This window comes from Mytilus edulis, chromosome 4, assembly GCF_963676685.1.
Source record: "Mytilus edulis chromosome 4, xbMytEdul2.2, whole genome shotgun sequence".
Classification (NCBI taxonomy): domain Eukaryota; kingdom Metazoa; phylum Mollusca; class Bivalvia; order Mytilida; family Mytilidae; genus Mytilus; species Mytilus edulis.
Window position 1 is genome coordinate 48888082 of NC_092347.1, and position 17807 is coordinate 48905888.

At 30.7% G+C, this 17807-nt stretch overlaps 3 protein-coding genes across 5 annotated transcripts in view; 2 read left to right on the forward strand and 1 right to left on the reverse strand.

Annotated features, from left to right (window-relative positions):
- Window positions 1-6936, forward strand: part of LOC139519882 (protein FAM81A-like) — a 19866-nt gene extending 12930 nt beyond the window's left edge. The window contains exons 3-6 of one of the 2 annotated variants that reach the window (XM_071312177.1): window positions 474-722; window positions 1837-2079; window positions 3650-3760; window positions 5464-6626. In XM_071312177.1, the coding sequence (XP_071168278.1) occupies window positions 474-722; window positions 1837-2079; window positions 3650-3760; window positions 5464-5679 (819 nt within the window). In that variant the 3' untranslated portion in view covers window positions 5680-6626. Of the gene's footprint in view, window positions 1-473; window positions 723-1836; window positions 2080-3649; window positions 3761-5463 lie in introns of both variants that reach the window. The other variant, XM_071312176.1, reaches the window with a different exon arrangement.
- LOC139519883 (protein FAM81A-like) overlaps window positions 1-9962 on the reverse strand; it is a 27984-nt gene extending 18022 nt beyond the window's left edge. The window contains exon 1 of the mRNA XM_071312178.1: window positions 9859-9962. The gene's annotated coding sequence lies outside the window, so the exon portion shown is untranslated. The remainder of the gene's footprint in view (window positions 1-9858) is intronic.
- The window catches only part of LOC139519880 (ras GTPase-activating-like protein IQGAP1), a 92666-nt gene continuing 84787 nt past the window's right edge, over window positions 9929-17807 (forward strand). For both annotated transcript variants that reach the window (XR_011663735.1, XM_071312174.1), the window contains exons 1-2: window positions 9929-10329; window positions 14246-14348. Coding sequence is in view for 1 of the 2 variants with exons in the window: in XM_071312174.1 (XP_071168275.1) it covers window positions 10275-10329; window positions 14246-14348 (158 nt within the window). In the remaining variant the exon portion in view is untranslated. The remainder of the gene's footprint in view (window positions 10330-14245; window positions 14349-17807) is intronic.

Here is a 17807-nt window from a genome sequence, read left to right on the forward strand (position 1 = left end):
TCAAATGCGGGAGCTGAGTTATGTAACAAAACTTATGAATGGACAGATGAACAAACAGACAAATGACAGACAGACAAACAAAGGGTAATTGCTGCAAACAATTTAAAGTCTGAATTTGATAATATATTTTTTTACCATTTTCAGCCAGTTTGGGGAGAATTTGACAAATAACTTCAAATGATTACATGTGAAGACCCTTTCCTAATTGCAAGATTGCCTTAAACCTTAAAAAGTTTTCTTTTTAGTAGAATTTCCATCTTGGCACAATCACACTTGATGCTAAGTTCTAAAACTGTCTAATATGTCTACAAACTTATTTACCCAGTATATGGTTACTGTATCTTATAATTGAGCATGGAGGTGAAAAGATACGGAGTCTTTTAATATAGCATCAAGTTGAAATCAGAAAAATATATATATCAATCTGAATGTGCATGTTACATGTACATGTACCTCTCCCTAACTATTTTCAGGGTCTTGAAGCAGAGATAAGAGCAAGAGATCATGGAATCTTAGGAACAAATGCTGCTGTTGGAAAATTAGAAGTTCATAATGTTACATCATTACAAGACTTACGGGGTCGTATTGTCAGATGTGATGCAAGTATTGCCAAGCATTCATCAGATATCAAGACATGTTTTGGTGACATTCAGCGTGTGATAAATGATCAATACAAGGCACACACTGCAGTTCAAGAAGTTGTACATAAAATGGAATCACAAGTAAGTAACACAAATCTAACAGAGCAAAAAACTTTCATTTGGCAGTATACAATTTATAAGTTCTCATTTTATGAGCATAATGAGCATAACATTTATAACTTGTCTTTTTGTCTTATAAAGAATTGAACTAAAAATTAACTTTTAGTTTTACAAAATATTCAAAATTGCAGAGCAAATAAATCTTGTATATATTTAAATGAATGCCATTAATACAAATTGTACAATAAACTGCAAAGGCGGATCCAGGGTGCCCAAGCCCACTTTCTGGGGAAAATATGGTTGATTATATAGGAAATCACTGAAGCGAGAGTGAGATGTGCCAATTTATGGCTCATACAACTTCATTCTAAATAACATTGACCTAGCGCTAGTGTTTCCTCATAAACTGACCTTTTAACAAATTGATGTATTATTGGTTGCAGCTGCTGTCGCTGCTGGAATGTCAGTGCTTTTTATCTAAGGAGTTGCATTCAAGGACCTCAACTCTTGCAACAAAAATCCCCAATTGATATGATTTAAAAAAAATTATAATACTGTAAATTTATATAATATTGTTTGCATTTATCATTGGTTTATTATTGGTTGCAGCTGCTGGCGCCGCCAGAATGTCAGTGCTATTTTTCTAAGGAGTTGCATTCAAGGACCTCAACTCTTGCAACAAAAATCAACAATTGTTACATGTGCAATGTTAATATCTAAGATTTTGAGGAAAATATGAGTTTAAATTATTGCGTTAACAACTCTGTCTCATTTTTTGCAATAATAAAAACCTCCCATAATTTCTGAATTTAAAGTATTATTAAATGACCACGCATAGCAACCTAATAGATATGGCTACTAACTTGAAGAGAGAAACATACAGTCAAGCAGAGAGGTCACAACATCCATATACTTACCATATTCCCTTCCATTCCCATGGGCAACAAACATACAGGATAAAATTATCAGTACCATAAATACATCTAAAAATTTGGATAGTGTTTAGAATTGAGCATTTTATCCTAAACTTAAGTAGGGTTCTGGGAAGAATGATGCAACCTTCATTGTTTTCTTTTGTCAAATAGCTAGTTTAATTTAAAAAAAGTAGTCTTTTACATAACATTTTTTTCCTCAGATTTTAGCACTAGGTGGTGAACTAGAGAAATTGGCAGGTATTAGTTCATCAGATTTATTACATATGAAAAAAGATGCCAGACGTGACCTAGATTTATCAACAGAGAGAAATGAAAATTCTCTTCGAGATATAAAAAACGCCTTGGCTCTGTACAAATCTAGTATGAGTGGAGATATAGACAGAATAGAAAGTAGAATGTCTTCCATGGTGGAAAAGGCAACAAGTACATGGACACAAATGTTGGTAAGAGTAAAACAGTATGTAGAAGTTCAATAGAATTGCAAAAGAAAGCCTAAAATAAAAGCTCACAGAGGTAAAACCTTAAGAAATGATAAATATAATAACCATACACTTAACATCAAACTTAAGTGTAATTTTGGAGAAAGATTTATCCAAGGAAAGCTTTATATTTTCAACTCTTAGCTTTAAAACGGGTCTGCTCTATGGTCGGGTTGTTGTCGCTTTGACACATTCCTGGGCATTTCCTTTCTCAATTTTATAGACAGGAACATCTATATTCAAATGATCAGCATTTATATCAAGCACAATATTAAATAATCTCAATGTCAACTTTAATTCTAAAACAAAAAGTAGCCATTCAGATCTCTATTCAGTTTTATAATAACAAGTACGCCATACCTGTCTGAACAGATATATACAGTGTATGACCATAGTGCATGTAGCAGATGATACAATTCAATTTACAGTATAGTGTGCATGTATATACATGTGCCAACTATTATTCAATTATTCATTTATAAATCGATTCATATTGATAATACAAATGTACCACAATCAATTATTCATAAATTAATCTATGAAAATCCAAAGTTTTTAATTCCACAATACAATAATTCTTTAAGAAAACTGGACAATATACATGATATATATGAAAATAAATGAATACAAAGCTATTTGATTTGCTTAGTGAAGACACTGTCATCCAACATTAAAAATGGTTAAGATTGTAAACCTTTAAAGCTCTGTAAAAACAATGGATTACAATGGTATCGATTTATTTATCCTAGAATGTCCTGACAAACATAACAGAATCTATTAAATGTCATTTTTTACAGCGGAGCTAAAATCAAAATGAAATATTTAGAAATGTATTTTTGGCGTAAGAAATCAACAGAAATCAAAAGTGCATTCGTCAAGTGCATTCGTCTAGCAACCAGGAAATACACGACAAAATAAAAACATAAACTAAAGCTCACAAAGATCTAGGACTGTGTATTTTCAACAAATAAAATTTCAAATGAACAGATATAAATTATAAGGCAGGCATGTTTTCATACCTACTAGATCATGACAAGCAGTGGCGGATCCAGGGGAGGGTTCCAGGGGTTGGAACCCCCCTTTTTTTTGGACGATCAATGCATTTGAATAGGGACATATAGTTGGAACCCCCCTTTCTCCTGGGTTGGGACCCCCCCCCCCCCCCCCACACACTTTTTAAAATGGCTGGATCCGCCCCTGACAAGGACATATTTGTCATATGATTAATACTCTTTAATTTCTTATAGACTTACATAATGAGCCAATGTGCATGGGCTAGCTCATGAAAAAAGAATTTCCACAGAAAGAGATACTACTATTACTCCTAAAAGTTTGGTTCTAAAAAGTAGCTGCATTAACTACCAATAATGAAGTCCTTCATTTGAGACAGAGAGAATAAACCATGTTTTTTTAGAAAATCTAAGGGTATGCAATAATTTAAAAGGAATAGATGATTTTATTTCAAAATTGTCTGGCTTTACAAAATCTACATTTATATAATAATTTTACAATGATATATACTTTTTTTTCAAAGGGAAAATTAGAAAGTCGGTTGGAAGACAATGTTTTCTCTATACAGGGTAGACTAAGCAGGGTAGAATCAGCTGTAGCAAGAGACAGACAAATTATCAATAATTTACATGCGGTAAGTATATGACAATAATAATTTCCTATACTTAACACCATTTACATGTATATACAAAAATAAAGAATTTGATATGGTCTAGATGGTCATAAGAAAACATCAAATAAAATACTAATGAATAAATGGGGAATATGTCCCAGATGATGCCTCAGCTTGCATATCATACATTGTATAAAGTTATATCTATAATACTAAAATTACGAGGTCCAATTTGTCAGCCTTCATCACGTAAAAACGACGAATCAAAGAATTCAACTTTATATATAACTAATATAGTACAAAAGTGTAGATTAAAAATTACACCACTCCAGGCCCTTTTGTTTTCCACGTAATTAATATTGCCAATAATTAAGAAGTTCCGGGTCGAGTCCGATACCAATACCAATAGTATATTCACCTGTTACCTATTACCTTATCTGTACGTTCCGCATCTGACAGGCGCACCAACAAACGGTGTATTCAGGATTAATATGCTTTTATAGTATATACACGGGTCATAATCACAGGGTTGACACTACTAAATTGTCAAATTGTTACCTATTGTAGTATTTTAATCAGTAAGACTTTCTAAGATAACAATACGAATACTAAAAATAAGGAGATGTGGTATGATTGTCTTTGAGACATTCGTCCAACAAAGTTCAAATATAGTGGATGTAAGCAATTATAGGGAACTATACAGCCTTCAACAATGAGATAACCGGACCCATACCTTATGTCGACCGACTACAAAAGAAAAAGCTGCGAATTGAAAAATATGAAACAATTTAATTGAGAAAACAAACGGCTAAACAAAACAATTCACGAAAAACAAATATGACAGACATGGCCCAACCGTGGCGATCGACAACCACTGCACTTCATGTTTTTTAATTCAGTCACGGACCCGCGATATCACGGGTGTGTTCTAGTATAATATATAAATGAACAAAACTGAAGAACATTTAGAATCAAAGTGCTTGCAAGCACCAAAGGGTAAGGATTGTTTAATTTTTTCAGTGAACATTGCATTGTATAAAGCATTGGTTATAGTTGATTCAACTACAATTATGGACAAAGGAAGATAACTCCAATTTCAAAAATTACTTTCAACAATTACATCATTGATATTTTTAGAACAGGTATTAGATTTCTATTTTTCCATTTGTAAAGGACCATAACTCTAGAACAGTTGAAGTGACACCACCAAAATTCTAATGATCTGTTTTTTGTAGTAAAAAGCATTGTGTATAAGTTTAATATCATTTTGTTGAGGCAAACTAAAGTAACAGAATGGAAAACCAAAAAAAATCAGCATTTTTTTTAGTTTGTTAAGTGGCATAACTCTTAAACAGTAAAAGAGATGCCACTAAATTTCAACCTGGATCAGTATTTTGTGGTAATAAGCATTGTGTACAAGTATCATAACATTTGGTTGAAGCAAACTTAAGTTAGAGAACAGAAACCAACCTTGGAACCTAGGTACGGATGTACAGGCAGAAAAGGGTAAAACTTAATGCTCCCTCCCCTATGACGGGGTATAAAAATTATTTGTATTTATAGATCCAATTTTATCCCAAATCAAGCAATCTCCTCAATTTGAGTTATCTATAGACTTAGCACAGTCTATGAAATAGATAACTAAATTTCAAATATACCATATTTCTATGTGTCCAGATATGTGTAAGTTTGTTACTGATTTTTTTTCCCTTTATATATTAAAGGTTATTGAGAACACTGTTCTATCTAAATTAGAGGACTACAGCAGATATCATCAGGCAGAACTACAGACAGCTAAGAATGAGTTCCGAGAGGGATTTACATCAGTACATGACAGTATCAGTAATGCTAAGCGGGTTGTTGAAGGCAAACTTAAACTGCAAGAGGATAAACTAAAAAAGGATGTGAACCAAGTTAGAAAACTAGTTGTACTCCACTGATGACTGTCTAGAGAAAGTCTCAATTTAGGACAGAAGTAAATCATTGGAATTATGAAAGCTGTATATAAGATTTCAGAAACTTTTTTCATTTCCTGAATAAACACAACATTCAAATGTTAGTAATTGTTATACATTGTCAATATTGGATAACTTACAGTGTAAAATATATATTTCTTTTTAATTTTATACATGTACATGTATGTTATTTAGTGTTTATTTGAATTACAGTACTGATTTTGTTTGGGGTGGATCGAGTTATCATGCATGAAAAATTCAAGTTGGACAGAAATTTTTTCATTTTTAATTTGAATTGATGATCTAAAATTTACTCTATTATTGACCATTTACTGTTTATAAAATGATATATTTCTTAGTATATCTGAGGAAGCATTATTGTCTATCATGTATATACATGTAATGTCCAGCAGGGGCTTAAAAGTCAAAGAAATGTCAAACTTAAGTTGCATAGGAATATTTATAGAGGCAATATTTAAAATATACATGTAGTGACTAACAAAATATATAAATTCATCACATTGATGGCTTTTTGGCAATTTGAGTCTTGAAATGTAAAGTTCACACATTGACATGTCAGGAATTGTTACAACCTTAAACTACCTTAAACATTAACTGTTTGTAGTCTTAGTATGGTTATTTTCTGCTAAAATGAGCTATCAAAGATGGATAGAATAACAAATGGTGCTAAGATGGAATACAATGTCCTTAATTAGTTTTAAATCCTTTGGTAAAAAGTCCTGCACCCAAAAATAGAGAGTGGGTATAGCTTTTTTAAATATTGTTTTTGCCTTGCTCAAATTTTCTATCTTTTAAGGCTTTTTAAATTAAGAGAAAGCTTACCTGCCAGTTTGTGGCATGTGATCCAAAAATGTGATATTAGAAGTCATTATTATTTTTATCATGATTATTTGAATAAAAGATCTATTTCAGTTGCATTAATAAATATTGCATGTAAGTCAAAGTATGAGATTTACCTAAATATTATTTATAGTATTTCCCGGTATATACCGGTATTTAATGCTGACATGATCAATTTGTGTCTTTAACACTTAGTATATATAGAGTTAAAGACACAAATGGATTACAACCAAGGTTGGCAAAAAAGTGGTCAATACTCGACCATGCCAGCATTAAATACCAGTAAATACCTGGAAATTGAAAAGGTGGACATTACTATAAAAACAACTCTCTACCTGGTCAATTACTGTTAGTAATCAAATAATAAAAGTGTTAAAGTCATTTTAAATCTTCTCGTTTCTATTTTTATTGTAGATTCTTATCAATTTACAATGACTTATTAGTACAAAAGATAAAAACTATTTCTTCCTTGCTACATGTGCTTAGGAAACTCATCAGGTGACTTTTGCACTGAATATAGCATTAATTGCACTGGTTTTGTTGTTGTATTCTAATAGTGTATAAAAGTTCTAAATAGGGTCTTAAGTTTCAGTTTGGAGTTAAGTCAAGGTGGTTGTATAATATACATGTTTATAGGTATATTTATACAAATTGATTAATTTATCTAAAGTTAAAATTTACACCACATTATATATTTTTTGGTTTACACTATAAATTACAGAAGCAATAAGAGTAAAGGTACCTTGTACCATCCATTTCCTGCAGGAAGATGATTTTTTTTGTCTCACAGTTGAATAGAGAAGAAAAATTGTATTGTCATACAGCATCTTCAAATATCCTTATTACTTTCAACTTATATTTTGTCATCATTTATTGGGGGCTGTGGTTTAGTAATTAAATTATCACACCTAGCAATGCCAGGTGATAAATAATATGGCACCTGTAACTGAATTTACCTGTTGTTTTGTTTACCTGTAAAAATTATGCATTTTTAATAAAAATAAAATCTGGATTTATAACTGTTGAAAATAATTAATATGTTAATTCTTTATACATGTATCTCAAGTATGCAATATCAAAATTAATAAGGACTTACTTTGAAGGTATATCAATAAATACAAAACACCAACACAAAAATTTCAATTGACCAGTATTTGTCAGTATTGACCACTTGAAAAGAGGGACGAAAGATACCAAAGGGACAGTCAAACTCACAAATCTAAAACAAACTGACAACGCCATGGCTAAAAATGAAAAAGACAAACAAACAACAGCACAGAGTATTGTCCGGGTTGGTAAATACCAGTATAGACCAGGTGCGGAATATATCGCCAAACCTTGATTACAACTCTTCAAAATTGTAAATGAACATGAATGAAATATTTGCTACTAGACATTAAGCAAACAACAATCAATCAAACAATAAATCGCATAGAAAGCTATCAAGCCATTCAAGCCATTCAAAAGACCTGAAATGACATAACATGTATAATCGTTCACACACAAAACTAATGGTCTAGATCTGATTCCAGTACAAAACAAGAAACCAAATAACATATGATAATACAGCAACGAACTACATCTACTAAAATACAGGCATATACAAAATGTGGCATGCTAAAAAATGTTTGCTGCCACATCATGTCCCCTACCTGTAACAGTTTGACATAAGAACAAACTATAAAAATTAGTTCAAAAGGGTTCAACTCATTAGATCAATACAAAGCAACAAAAATACACCAAAAAAAACCAACAAAAAACAAAAGACACAAAGTACAGATGGGAGAGTACTTGAAGTACCTGAAATCTAAATGTAGTTTGAATCCAAAAACATATGATATTGAAATTCATCAGTCCTGCAAGTCCTGACAAGCAAATTTTGGCAAGGACTACCAAAAGATTTTTATAGCTTGTAGTGAGAGATTTATACTACTGGAGTGCTTTTAAAATGTCATGGTGGATGATGGTGTAGTAAGAAAATACTGGTGAGAACACTGATTTTCTTGAATCCAATAGTAAAACAATAAATGATCTTGTTACAGTGAGGAAGTTGCATTTTTTTCTAGAAATTGCATGCACCAAGTTTGTTTCCATTTGGCTAGGCAGTTTGCAGTCATTTTGTATGGTACAATCTTGCTGATTTTTTAAGTTGTTCTGTAAAATAACGTCATCTTTTTTGCCTTTTTTTTTTTTAAATAGGAATAACATTTGCCTGTCTCCCGTCTGATGGTACATCTGCTTTCAAAATAGATGTGTTAAAAATGAAAGTGAGTTGTGGTGCAAATTCTGAAGGGAATTGTTTTAGTATGCATGATGGTTTTTCATAGATCTATGGACCTCAGTAGCTTTAAATGGATCAAGATTTTTTTAAGAGTTTTTTCTTAATTATTTGATGTACGTCACATGTATTTCTCACATAGTATAAAATTGAGAATGAAAATGGGGAATGTGTCAAAGAGACAACAAGTTTGAACAACCTGACAGGGTGAGAGAGCCACCAATTGATCTTCCATGCAGCGAGAAAAGGTGTGCTTCAGCTGGCCCCTAAAATCTTTTTTGTATCATCTATCAACATGTCCTCAGATCATGATGATCCTTACCAAATCAGGTTCCATTTGCCAAAAAACTTTTTCACCCCTTAATTCCTTTTGCACCTTTTTTATTGGTTTTGTCTTTAATGATTTTATAATTATGTTTTGGTAAGTGTACCTAGAGCTAAAAATATTTGTCTAGTTAATGTTTGAAAATTAAGTGACATTCTGAAAATGTTTGTTTTTTTAGTTGAATATATTATATCGTATTTAGTTCGTGAATTGATATAAATATTTTTCCACCACTGTTTCAAATGAAGTGGCATTCTTTTTTTTATTCATGAAAAAATTAATATTTTGTTATATGTTGATATATATATGTATATGGATAAACAACTAACATGAGAGGTGTAAACTCTAAGGTTTTAAGTTTATTGGGAGCCAAAAAGGACCAAATTATGCCAGATTATAGCAGAAATAATCCTAATTACAACACATTTTAATTGACGAGCAAGTGCCCTCACCCTAACCGTATTATTACGACTCCCATTTAATTACATCAATGGGAGCCGTAATAACAAAAAAGCGATGTAATCATTCGGGACCTGTTCTAACTTTTTAGTTTTACTTGGCAACGCACCAACCAGTGCTTTATTTTACACTTTAGAGATCGATTAATTAACTGATGTGTGGATGTAATTTCTTGTTGTTAATTAATGTTTCTGGGCTCAACATTTGTCTTGCCTTTTACAATGCCAACGATGCTATTTACCTGTTGCAAATACTTAAGAATCAATACACAGTCGCCATGTGTAAACAAATCGAAACTGCTGCCACCTGTTGTGAAATTCCTACAACTAGGTCAAATGAGGTCAAGAATCACCCATAATTCCCGCGAAAATTTACGTCCCGCCTTCATTTAACTACAGGAACAGGAAAACGTTATTAAATGTCCTTTCATTTCTAATTATAATGGATATGTATACGTGATTTAATGTCTGGTAGTGAAATTAAAATTGAATACGTTCGAAAAACTATTCGCATGGAAATTTAATGAGATTATACAGGGATATAGCATTCATAAATATTGATCGCATTGTGAATTTTGTTGTTTACAAATAATTACACGACTTCAAAAGTTACAGGAAGTCCGAAAATATATACAATAACTTTATGACAAATTAAAATATGTCAGCAGAAGCGGAAGATGGGGGACCTGCATCCCCCCGTGCTAAATATGGATGTGAGTCAAGTACTAAACATTAGATTTTGAACTAATTGATAAATGAAATAATTTGCACAATTGAAATATTCTCATAATTCTGTATATATACATTAATTACAAGGGTATTTTTCACATTGATAACTACAGTCAAGACAGTGCTTGGCCATAATTATTCGTCATTTTTCACTTCATAGACAAAAGACAATATTTATTAGCAAAAACACATTTACATTAAATCAGAGACATACATGTATAATACAATTGTATTATATGTCTCTGATTAAATATAAAGCTGTATATTGTCATGAGCACCAAATAATAGGGTCGTAATATTTTCAGCCAGATTTCAATCAATGGTCATAATTTGGCACCAAATATGAAATACAAACCGAATATACATTTGTATGAAACATGTATATTGCCCTCGATATTGCCACTGGTTTTATTTTGCTACTTTTTGTTTGTGAAGTTATTATTCCAGGACCGGTTTTGATTTTCTAAAGATTTTAATATTTCAACACCAGTATTATTTATTTTAGAATCATCAATATATATATAGATTTAAAAAAATTTGAATTATGAAATAATATTGTACATGTTCATGATGTTCAATAGAAAAAATAAAATAAAATCATTTGAGTGGCGTATCCAATTAATGTGGGGTAGGGGTTGGAACCCCTTTTTTAAAGATTGACAATTGTTTCCTGGTTTTGGAATCCCTCCCTTTTTATAAAAAAAGTTTTGATCCGCCCTGGCTGCAATTCATGTTTACATGTATATTGTAATCTGACTATGTAGTATGAGATTTGCTCATTGCTGAAGGCTGTACAGTCACACCCTTGGGTCATGAATAATATGTATTTCAAATGTGTTTGAATTTAATTTTGGAATTATTTTTTTTACTTTTTGCTAATTATATCATTGAAACGAGGAATAAAATATAAATTGAACGCAAAATTAAATTTATATAAGAATTTAACGTTGAAACTTTCTTTGAACATACAATGAACAAAAAAGGTATATTGCTAATTATTTTTGAAAATAATGCACTGACACATTATGATCTTTATAAGAACTCCCTACAATAACATGCATAGAAGAATACTTCAATTTCTATATGGCAGTGGTATCAAATTCAATTATAACCTCAGTATACATGTACTACTTGTCAAGGTTATTGTAGCTCTATAAACAAATTTAATGTCAGGAGTATGATGAGTTAAATAATTCACTATTAATGCATGGTTATCTCATTACAGTCAAAACTGCACCATACAGCAGAATCACATTGTTCACTTGGTTTTGAAATTCAATTGATTTGACCTGTTTATATGATGACACTACAATAATTAATATTTTATTTTAGTTCAAAAGAATTGGGTTTAAAGCTTTGAAATAATTTAATTTGACAAATGTTAAAGTTCTACATTAACATTTTATTTTAAGAGGAATAATAATAATAATAATAATAATAATAATAATAATAATAATAATAATAATAATAATAATAATAATAATAATAATAATTTCTTCATAACAGAGATAAACATAAGAAAACATAATCAAATAATTGTATAGTTATTTCAATAATTCCTGGATTTTCAAGTAAAAACTTTATGCAGTTTGTTTTAAAAGTATTCATGTTTGACATGTGTCTTAGTGCTTCTACTAAGGAACTACATGTAGATGTAGTATTAATTATAGTAACACAAACAATCATGAAAATGTTGATAAAAATGTCTATAAAAATCTGCAGTGTGGAGGCCCAAACTACAGCTGAATATTTTTTAGCATTTTTTTTTTTATTTTTGTCCATCCATGGCTGGGATTCGAATTGATGCAACTGAAATATTGTGTTGCACTGTGCCCGACATGTTAGACCACTTGACCACCTAGGCTCTATATTGCATTGCATGCAAGAAAAGCCTAGGTGGTCCAGTAGCCTACATGTACAAAAAATGTAGCATGTCAGGCATAGTGCAATGTGATTTGTGGCAAGAGAAGCCTAGGTGATCGAGTGGTCTAGCAAGTCAGGCACAGTGCAATGTGATTTGGTGCCACAACGTCTCAGTAGCAGTAGTTTGAATCCTGGCCCAGGAAAAAAAAATAAAAAAAAAAATTGCAAACACAAATTTACAGATTTAACCTTGTTGGGCTGTTATTGAGATTAATTATATATTTACATGTATCATTTTTTGTTGCCCTACATGTACATGTCACTGATTACAAATCTAAATGTAATCCAAGGTAATATACGTGTATAATGAAGCATATTTTCTACTACATTTTTGTACTTGTACATGTAAGTGTAATTGTAAGCAATAAATTACATTACCATTGTGCCAAGATCGCATGTACATATAGGTCACAAGAGCGCAATTATTCGTAATGCATTTTCCATAGGGTACCACCAGTGTTCCGTATTTTTTTTCTCGAAGACTACACAAACTAGGGAGAAACGGGTAGCAGTTCCTGTTACTAGAAATGCCAGTTTAGCATTACAACTAAAAAATATTTAAGGGTCATGCAGCTCAAATTGACTTAAAATGCAGTTGAAAAAGATCGCCTACTTTTTTCGCTAAATGAAAAAGGCATATTTTTAATGGGTCCGACGTACAGAAATGGACGATATTTTCTACACTTCGTAAAATGTGAATATGATTTTCGGCAATTTTAAAACCTAATTGCATAAGCTTTCGATTAAATTGTATCAACCAATCAGAAGCCGTATAGGATTCTATCTGAGTACCATCTTGGGGTAACAAACTTGCCGGTAAAATGTAATCAATTAATTGCGCTCTTGTAACCTATAATGTACATATAGTTAAGAATTACTTTTCAATAACTTTCTATTACATGTTCATTGGAATTTTTTTGCTGGTAAATTTAATTCATTTCCTGTTTAATTTATCACTATTAAAGTTCACATTTCATTTACAAAAACATGTACATTGTACATTTGTACATATATGTACATTGATAAACAAAGGCAAATATTAATTGTGTTGAAGCTGAAAAAACTGCAAAAAAATGTACATGTAGTACACATAGTATTATTGGCAAACAATGAACATTTTTTTACATGCATACCCCTTCATTTACCATTTAATTCATTTATTTATTTTTTTATTACCTTTCAAAACAATAAAAATTTAGTTTGTGAATAGACTTTTAAAGACTTATCCTTTCAAATTTAAAGAAAAATTATGTAATTTATACATGTATAAATATCATGAACAAGAACATCAATGTCCAATATATATGTCAACTATATTTGTGTATTGAATGATTGTAGGATACACTTGTCTGACTGGCAGGTTTCATCTGGAATTGGCCTTTTTAATAGTTTATTGGACACATAGCTATGTTCTGTGTGAGCAAGGCTCCGTGTTGAAGGCCATACCTTGACCTATAATGGTTTACTTTTATGAATTGTTGTTTGGATGGAGAGTTGTCTAATTGGCACTCATACTACATCTTCCTATGACCTATATCTATATATTAACTTTTTGTGCTTTAATCTATTTTTCTCAGAATATTGTATAAAAAATGTACATGTAGCAGCAATTTGGTCATCATATATATTTGTTTCATGGAATGATTGTAAGGTTAGTGTCCATTTGTTGTCCAGGAGATTTGATATGATCTTGACCTCAATGTCATGATTCATTGGTCAATGTTGAGTTTTCAGGATTATTTATGTATCTCAGATACTGTATGCAATTGGTCAACTTTTTTTGGTGTATATGGAGTGCAGGGTTCAACATGAAAGATGTCTGACGTTTAAAAACATTGAAAATACACTGAATCTAGTCTTATTGATATAAATCATTATATTACTTAGCCCTGACAGTATAGACAAATTCACATTTTTTTCCTATTGTGATTTTTTTTTTTTTTTTTTTTTTTTTATAAAGTTTACAATATTTTTCAGCAATTGATACTGGGGGAGCTCACATGTCGGCTGATGAAATGGATGAGCTTAGAAAAAAGAATGTAGCATATGAATATTTATGCCATTTAGAAGAAGCAAAAGTGTAAGTACAATATGCAGTATAACAATTTGTAAGATACTTTAAAACATGTTAAATAGTCAGGTGTCCTATTGAGTGTTTATATTGTATATATCAGTGTGCAAACACAGTGCCAAACTTACATGTACCATTAAGGTGGTACCCAACACTTTCACTAAAATTAATTTGGCTTGTTTAATTTTCATAAAATTTTGTCAAAGTATTTACTTTGATGACACTTTAACAAAAATATAAAAATTAAATTTTTTTTGAACCAACCGTTTTGTCAGAAATATTACACTGGTATAGCAATTTGACAACCACCAATTTTGATCATTGAGAAGCTTAATATTCCTTTTACAACACAATGTAATTAAAATGTTTAGCTGATTTTACAGAGTTATCTCCCTGTAGTGTTAGGTACCACCTTAAGCCAATAAGCTATAGATAATGAAAAAAATTAAGAATGGAAATGCAGAATATATGTCAACCAAGACAACAATAATGAAGCATTCATTGTGCACATTTAAGTTTGATAGAACTTTTGAAGATAGGTGTTGGAATTACATGTATTGAAAAAAACATGTACAAGTACTTATACAGCTTAAAAAAAGTAAAATCACAAAAATACTGAACTCCCAGGAAAATTACATGTAATAGTATTAGTATTTCTTTTACAGCTTTAATAACATACATTTGTACATATACTTTTTACAGCTTTACATATTTGTGTTACAATTTTTGTGAATTCGTTAAGCAAAAAAAAATACTACAAAAAATCTGAAGAAAAATCACTATGTTCATTTAAAAGAAATTGGGAAATTTAAAAATATAGTGTGAGGATTTAAGGGTTGATACTGTTTTTGTTACAAGTTTCCTCTCTTCAATAGCTTTCTTCCTGTAGTGACTAAATTTAATAATAATGTAATATTAAAGTAAAAACTTAAAGGAAGTTAGCCAGCCTTTTATAAAGTTATTTTGTTGTAATCTTGTCAGCTTGCATAATAATTAGATATTTATATTTTATCTTTACTCTGGGATATTGTTTAAAGATTTTTGCTCAAGTCATATGGTTGATGATCCAGAAATTTATATATACAACTATATAATCACATCAAAACAGGATTGTATATTTTAGGAGAATTTAGGATTAAAGGAGTAAGTTCGGTAAGGGCCATATTTGGCCCCAATTATAAAGTTCAAAGTAACAAGACAATAAATGTTTTAAGTTGCCTTAAAGATATGTGAGAAAGTTTAACAGAACTGTTTTTGTCAATATTTTATTCTAACACGTTGATTTTTACATCCCAAATAGGTCAAAATAAAGGGCTTTGGTGAAATTTGACAAAAACAGCTAGATTTCAACCAATTTAAGGACCAGGAAAGATAGAGCGCAGGCGTCGACAAACTTAATATTCAAATAAAACATGTGAAATGTCTTCACAAACATTATATTAAAAGATCTTTGTTGTCGACGTATGCGCTCTATGTTTCCTGTCTAATAATCTATGGGAAATTTACCCATTTTCATTGATTTTTTCGTGAAAAATCAATATGAGTACAACTTGTGACGTCATAATGAAACGCAAAAAACGTAAAATTTTCAACAAAATGGAATATTTCCTATCTAGTCACTGTATAAGCTATAATTTATTGTGATATTGGTCAATAAATCCGAATTTGAAATTGACGCTAAAAATGGGGGCCATTTTAGGACCTTACGGAACATACTCCTTTGTATGGACACATTTTATAATAAAATACTTAACTTGTTAATAAAAAAGAACCAATAAACAAAAGAAACCAATTGATTAATTGCTAAAATGAAAATTTAGAGTGTGAATTAAAACTGAAAATATTGCAACAAATGTAGTTGATTTAGGAGATATTTAGGTTTTACTGTTTATGATCAGTTAAGAAATAAGGAAATATTGAAAAAATCAAACATGAACAAATTTGATAAAGCAAAAATAACTTTTTTTTGAAATTATAACTTGCAATTTTTTTTTATATTATTATTTATGGTATGACATTGTTAGTGTTGTCATTTGAATATATTTGGTTTCCAGACAATATCTTGAGAATCAGTGTATGGATCTCTATGAAATAATACGTCGGGATTGATGTCACAGGTTATTGTCCTAGGGGTTAAAACATGCAGTTTTCTTGTTTTCTGACAACAGCTAGTGTATAAGTGTATAGATCTCCAGTACTTAGTGGAAGGTCAGGATTGATTTTGGGGGTAATTTTTTTGGGCCAGTTATTAAAATTGGTTTGCATTAAGGTCCAAATGGTCCAAAATTAAACTGTGTTTGATGTCAACAAATTTTTTTTTTTATTTATTTATATGCTGAAACTAACTGTGATTTTAAAGTCTTAAGTTGGACCAAATGTCAAATTAGAGATTTGACCCTAATTTCACGGTCCACTGAACATAGACAATGATAGTGTGTGTGGGGTATCGGTGCATGGGTTATTAGTTCTACATACCGTATATGTATCATCCACTTATTTACTCATACCATTTGAGTAAAGATAAGGCCTATAGAGAAGACATTTTGATGTTAGTTTATTAATAACTCATCCCATCTCAATCAGCAAAGACTCACCACTGCTAAAAGTGATGAGTCTCTAAGACTTACTAAAAAATATCCCAGCTAAATTCTAATATACATATATATAAGTGTCATTTTGTGTAATGAACTGCTATACCATATCCTTCTATTCTACATGTTCTAACAATTGCAATTATTTCTCACACTTTCACAGTTAGACATGTTTTTTATTGACAGCTCTGATATTTTTCTCACATAATTATAATTCACTCTGAGTCATAACCTGTATAAGTCAAGTGAAATTATATTTTGCAGTGGAAAAAAAGTTGTTTTTATCAAGTTGGTCCTCAATATAGTAGTTAAATATTTCAAGGTCTATCAAGTTTCAGATCATTGAATGAATGTTTTATGTAGTAAAAGTTTTTTCTAATGTATAATTTTTGTTTTCCTTGAATGTATAATTAGTATTTACATGTATATTTAACATACACATCCATCACTATAACAAAGTTGACATATTATTGCATCATGGTCTGTAGATTATTCATTGACTCCCTGGAATTACATTAAATGATATAAACAGGGAAATCTTTTCACATTCTTAAATCTATATGTGAAAGGGCAAGCCAGGTAGTGGTTATTTTTGTCAACATTTGAGTCATCAAATCGGTGAAGTGTTCTGTAGTATCATTAAAGTCGGACAGATAAAGTCGCAATAACTTCATTTCAAATACACATATCTTACATATTTAAAAACAAGATTGATTGATGATTTTTTGTTTTCATTAAAGTTTTTTGTTTTTATTACTTTTTCAATAATCTATTAAAAATGTGCACATTTAAGAAACGTTATTTCTACTTTGTGTTCTAATTAGCGATACTGATACTTTGTGATATTTTTGTCCCACCAAGCAACACATTGTGTCTG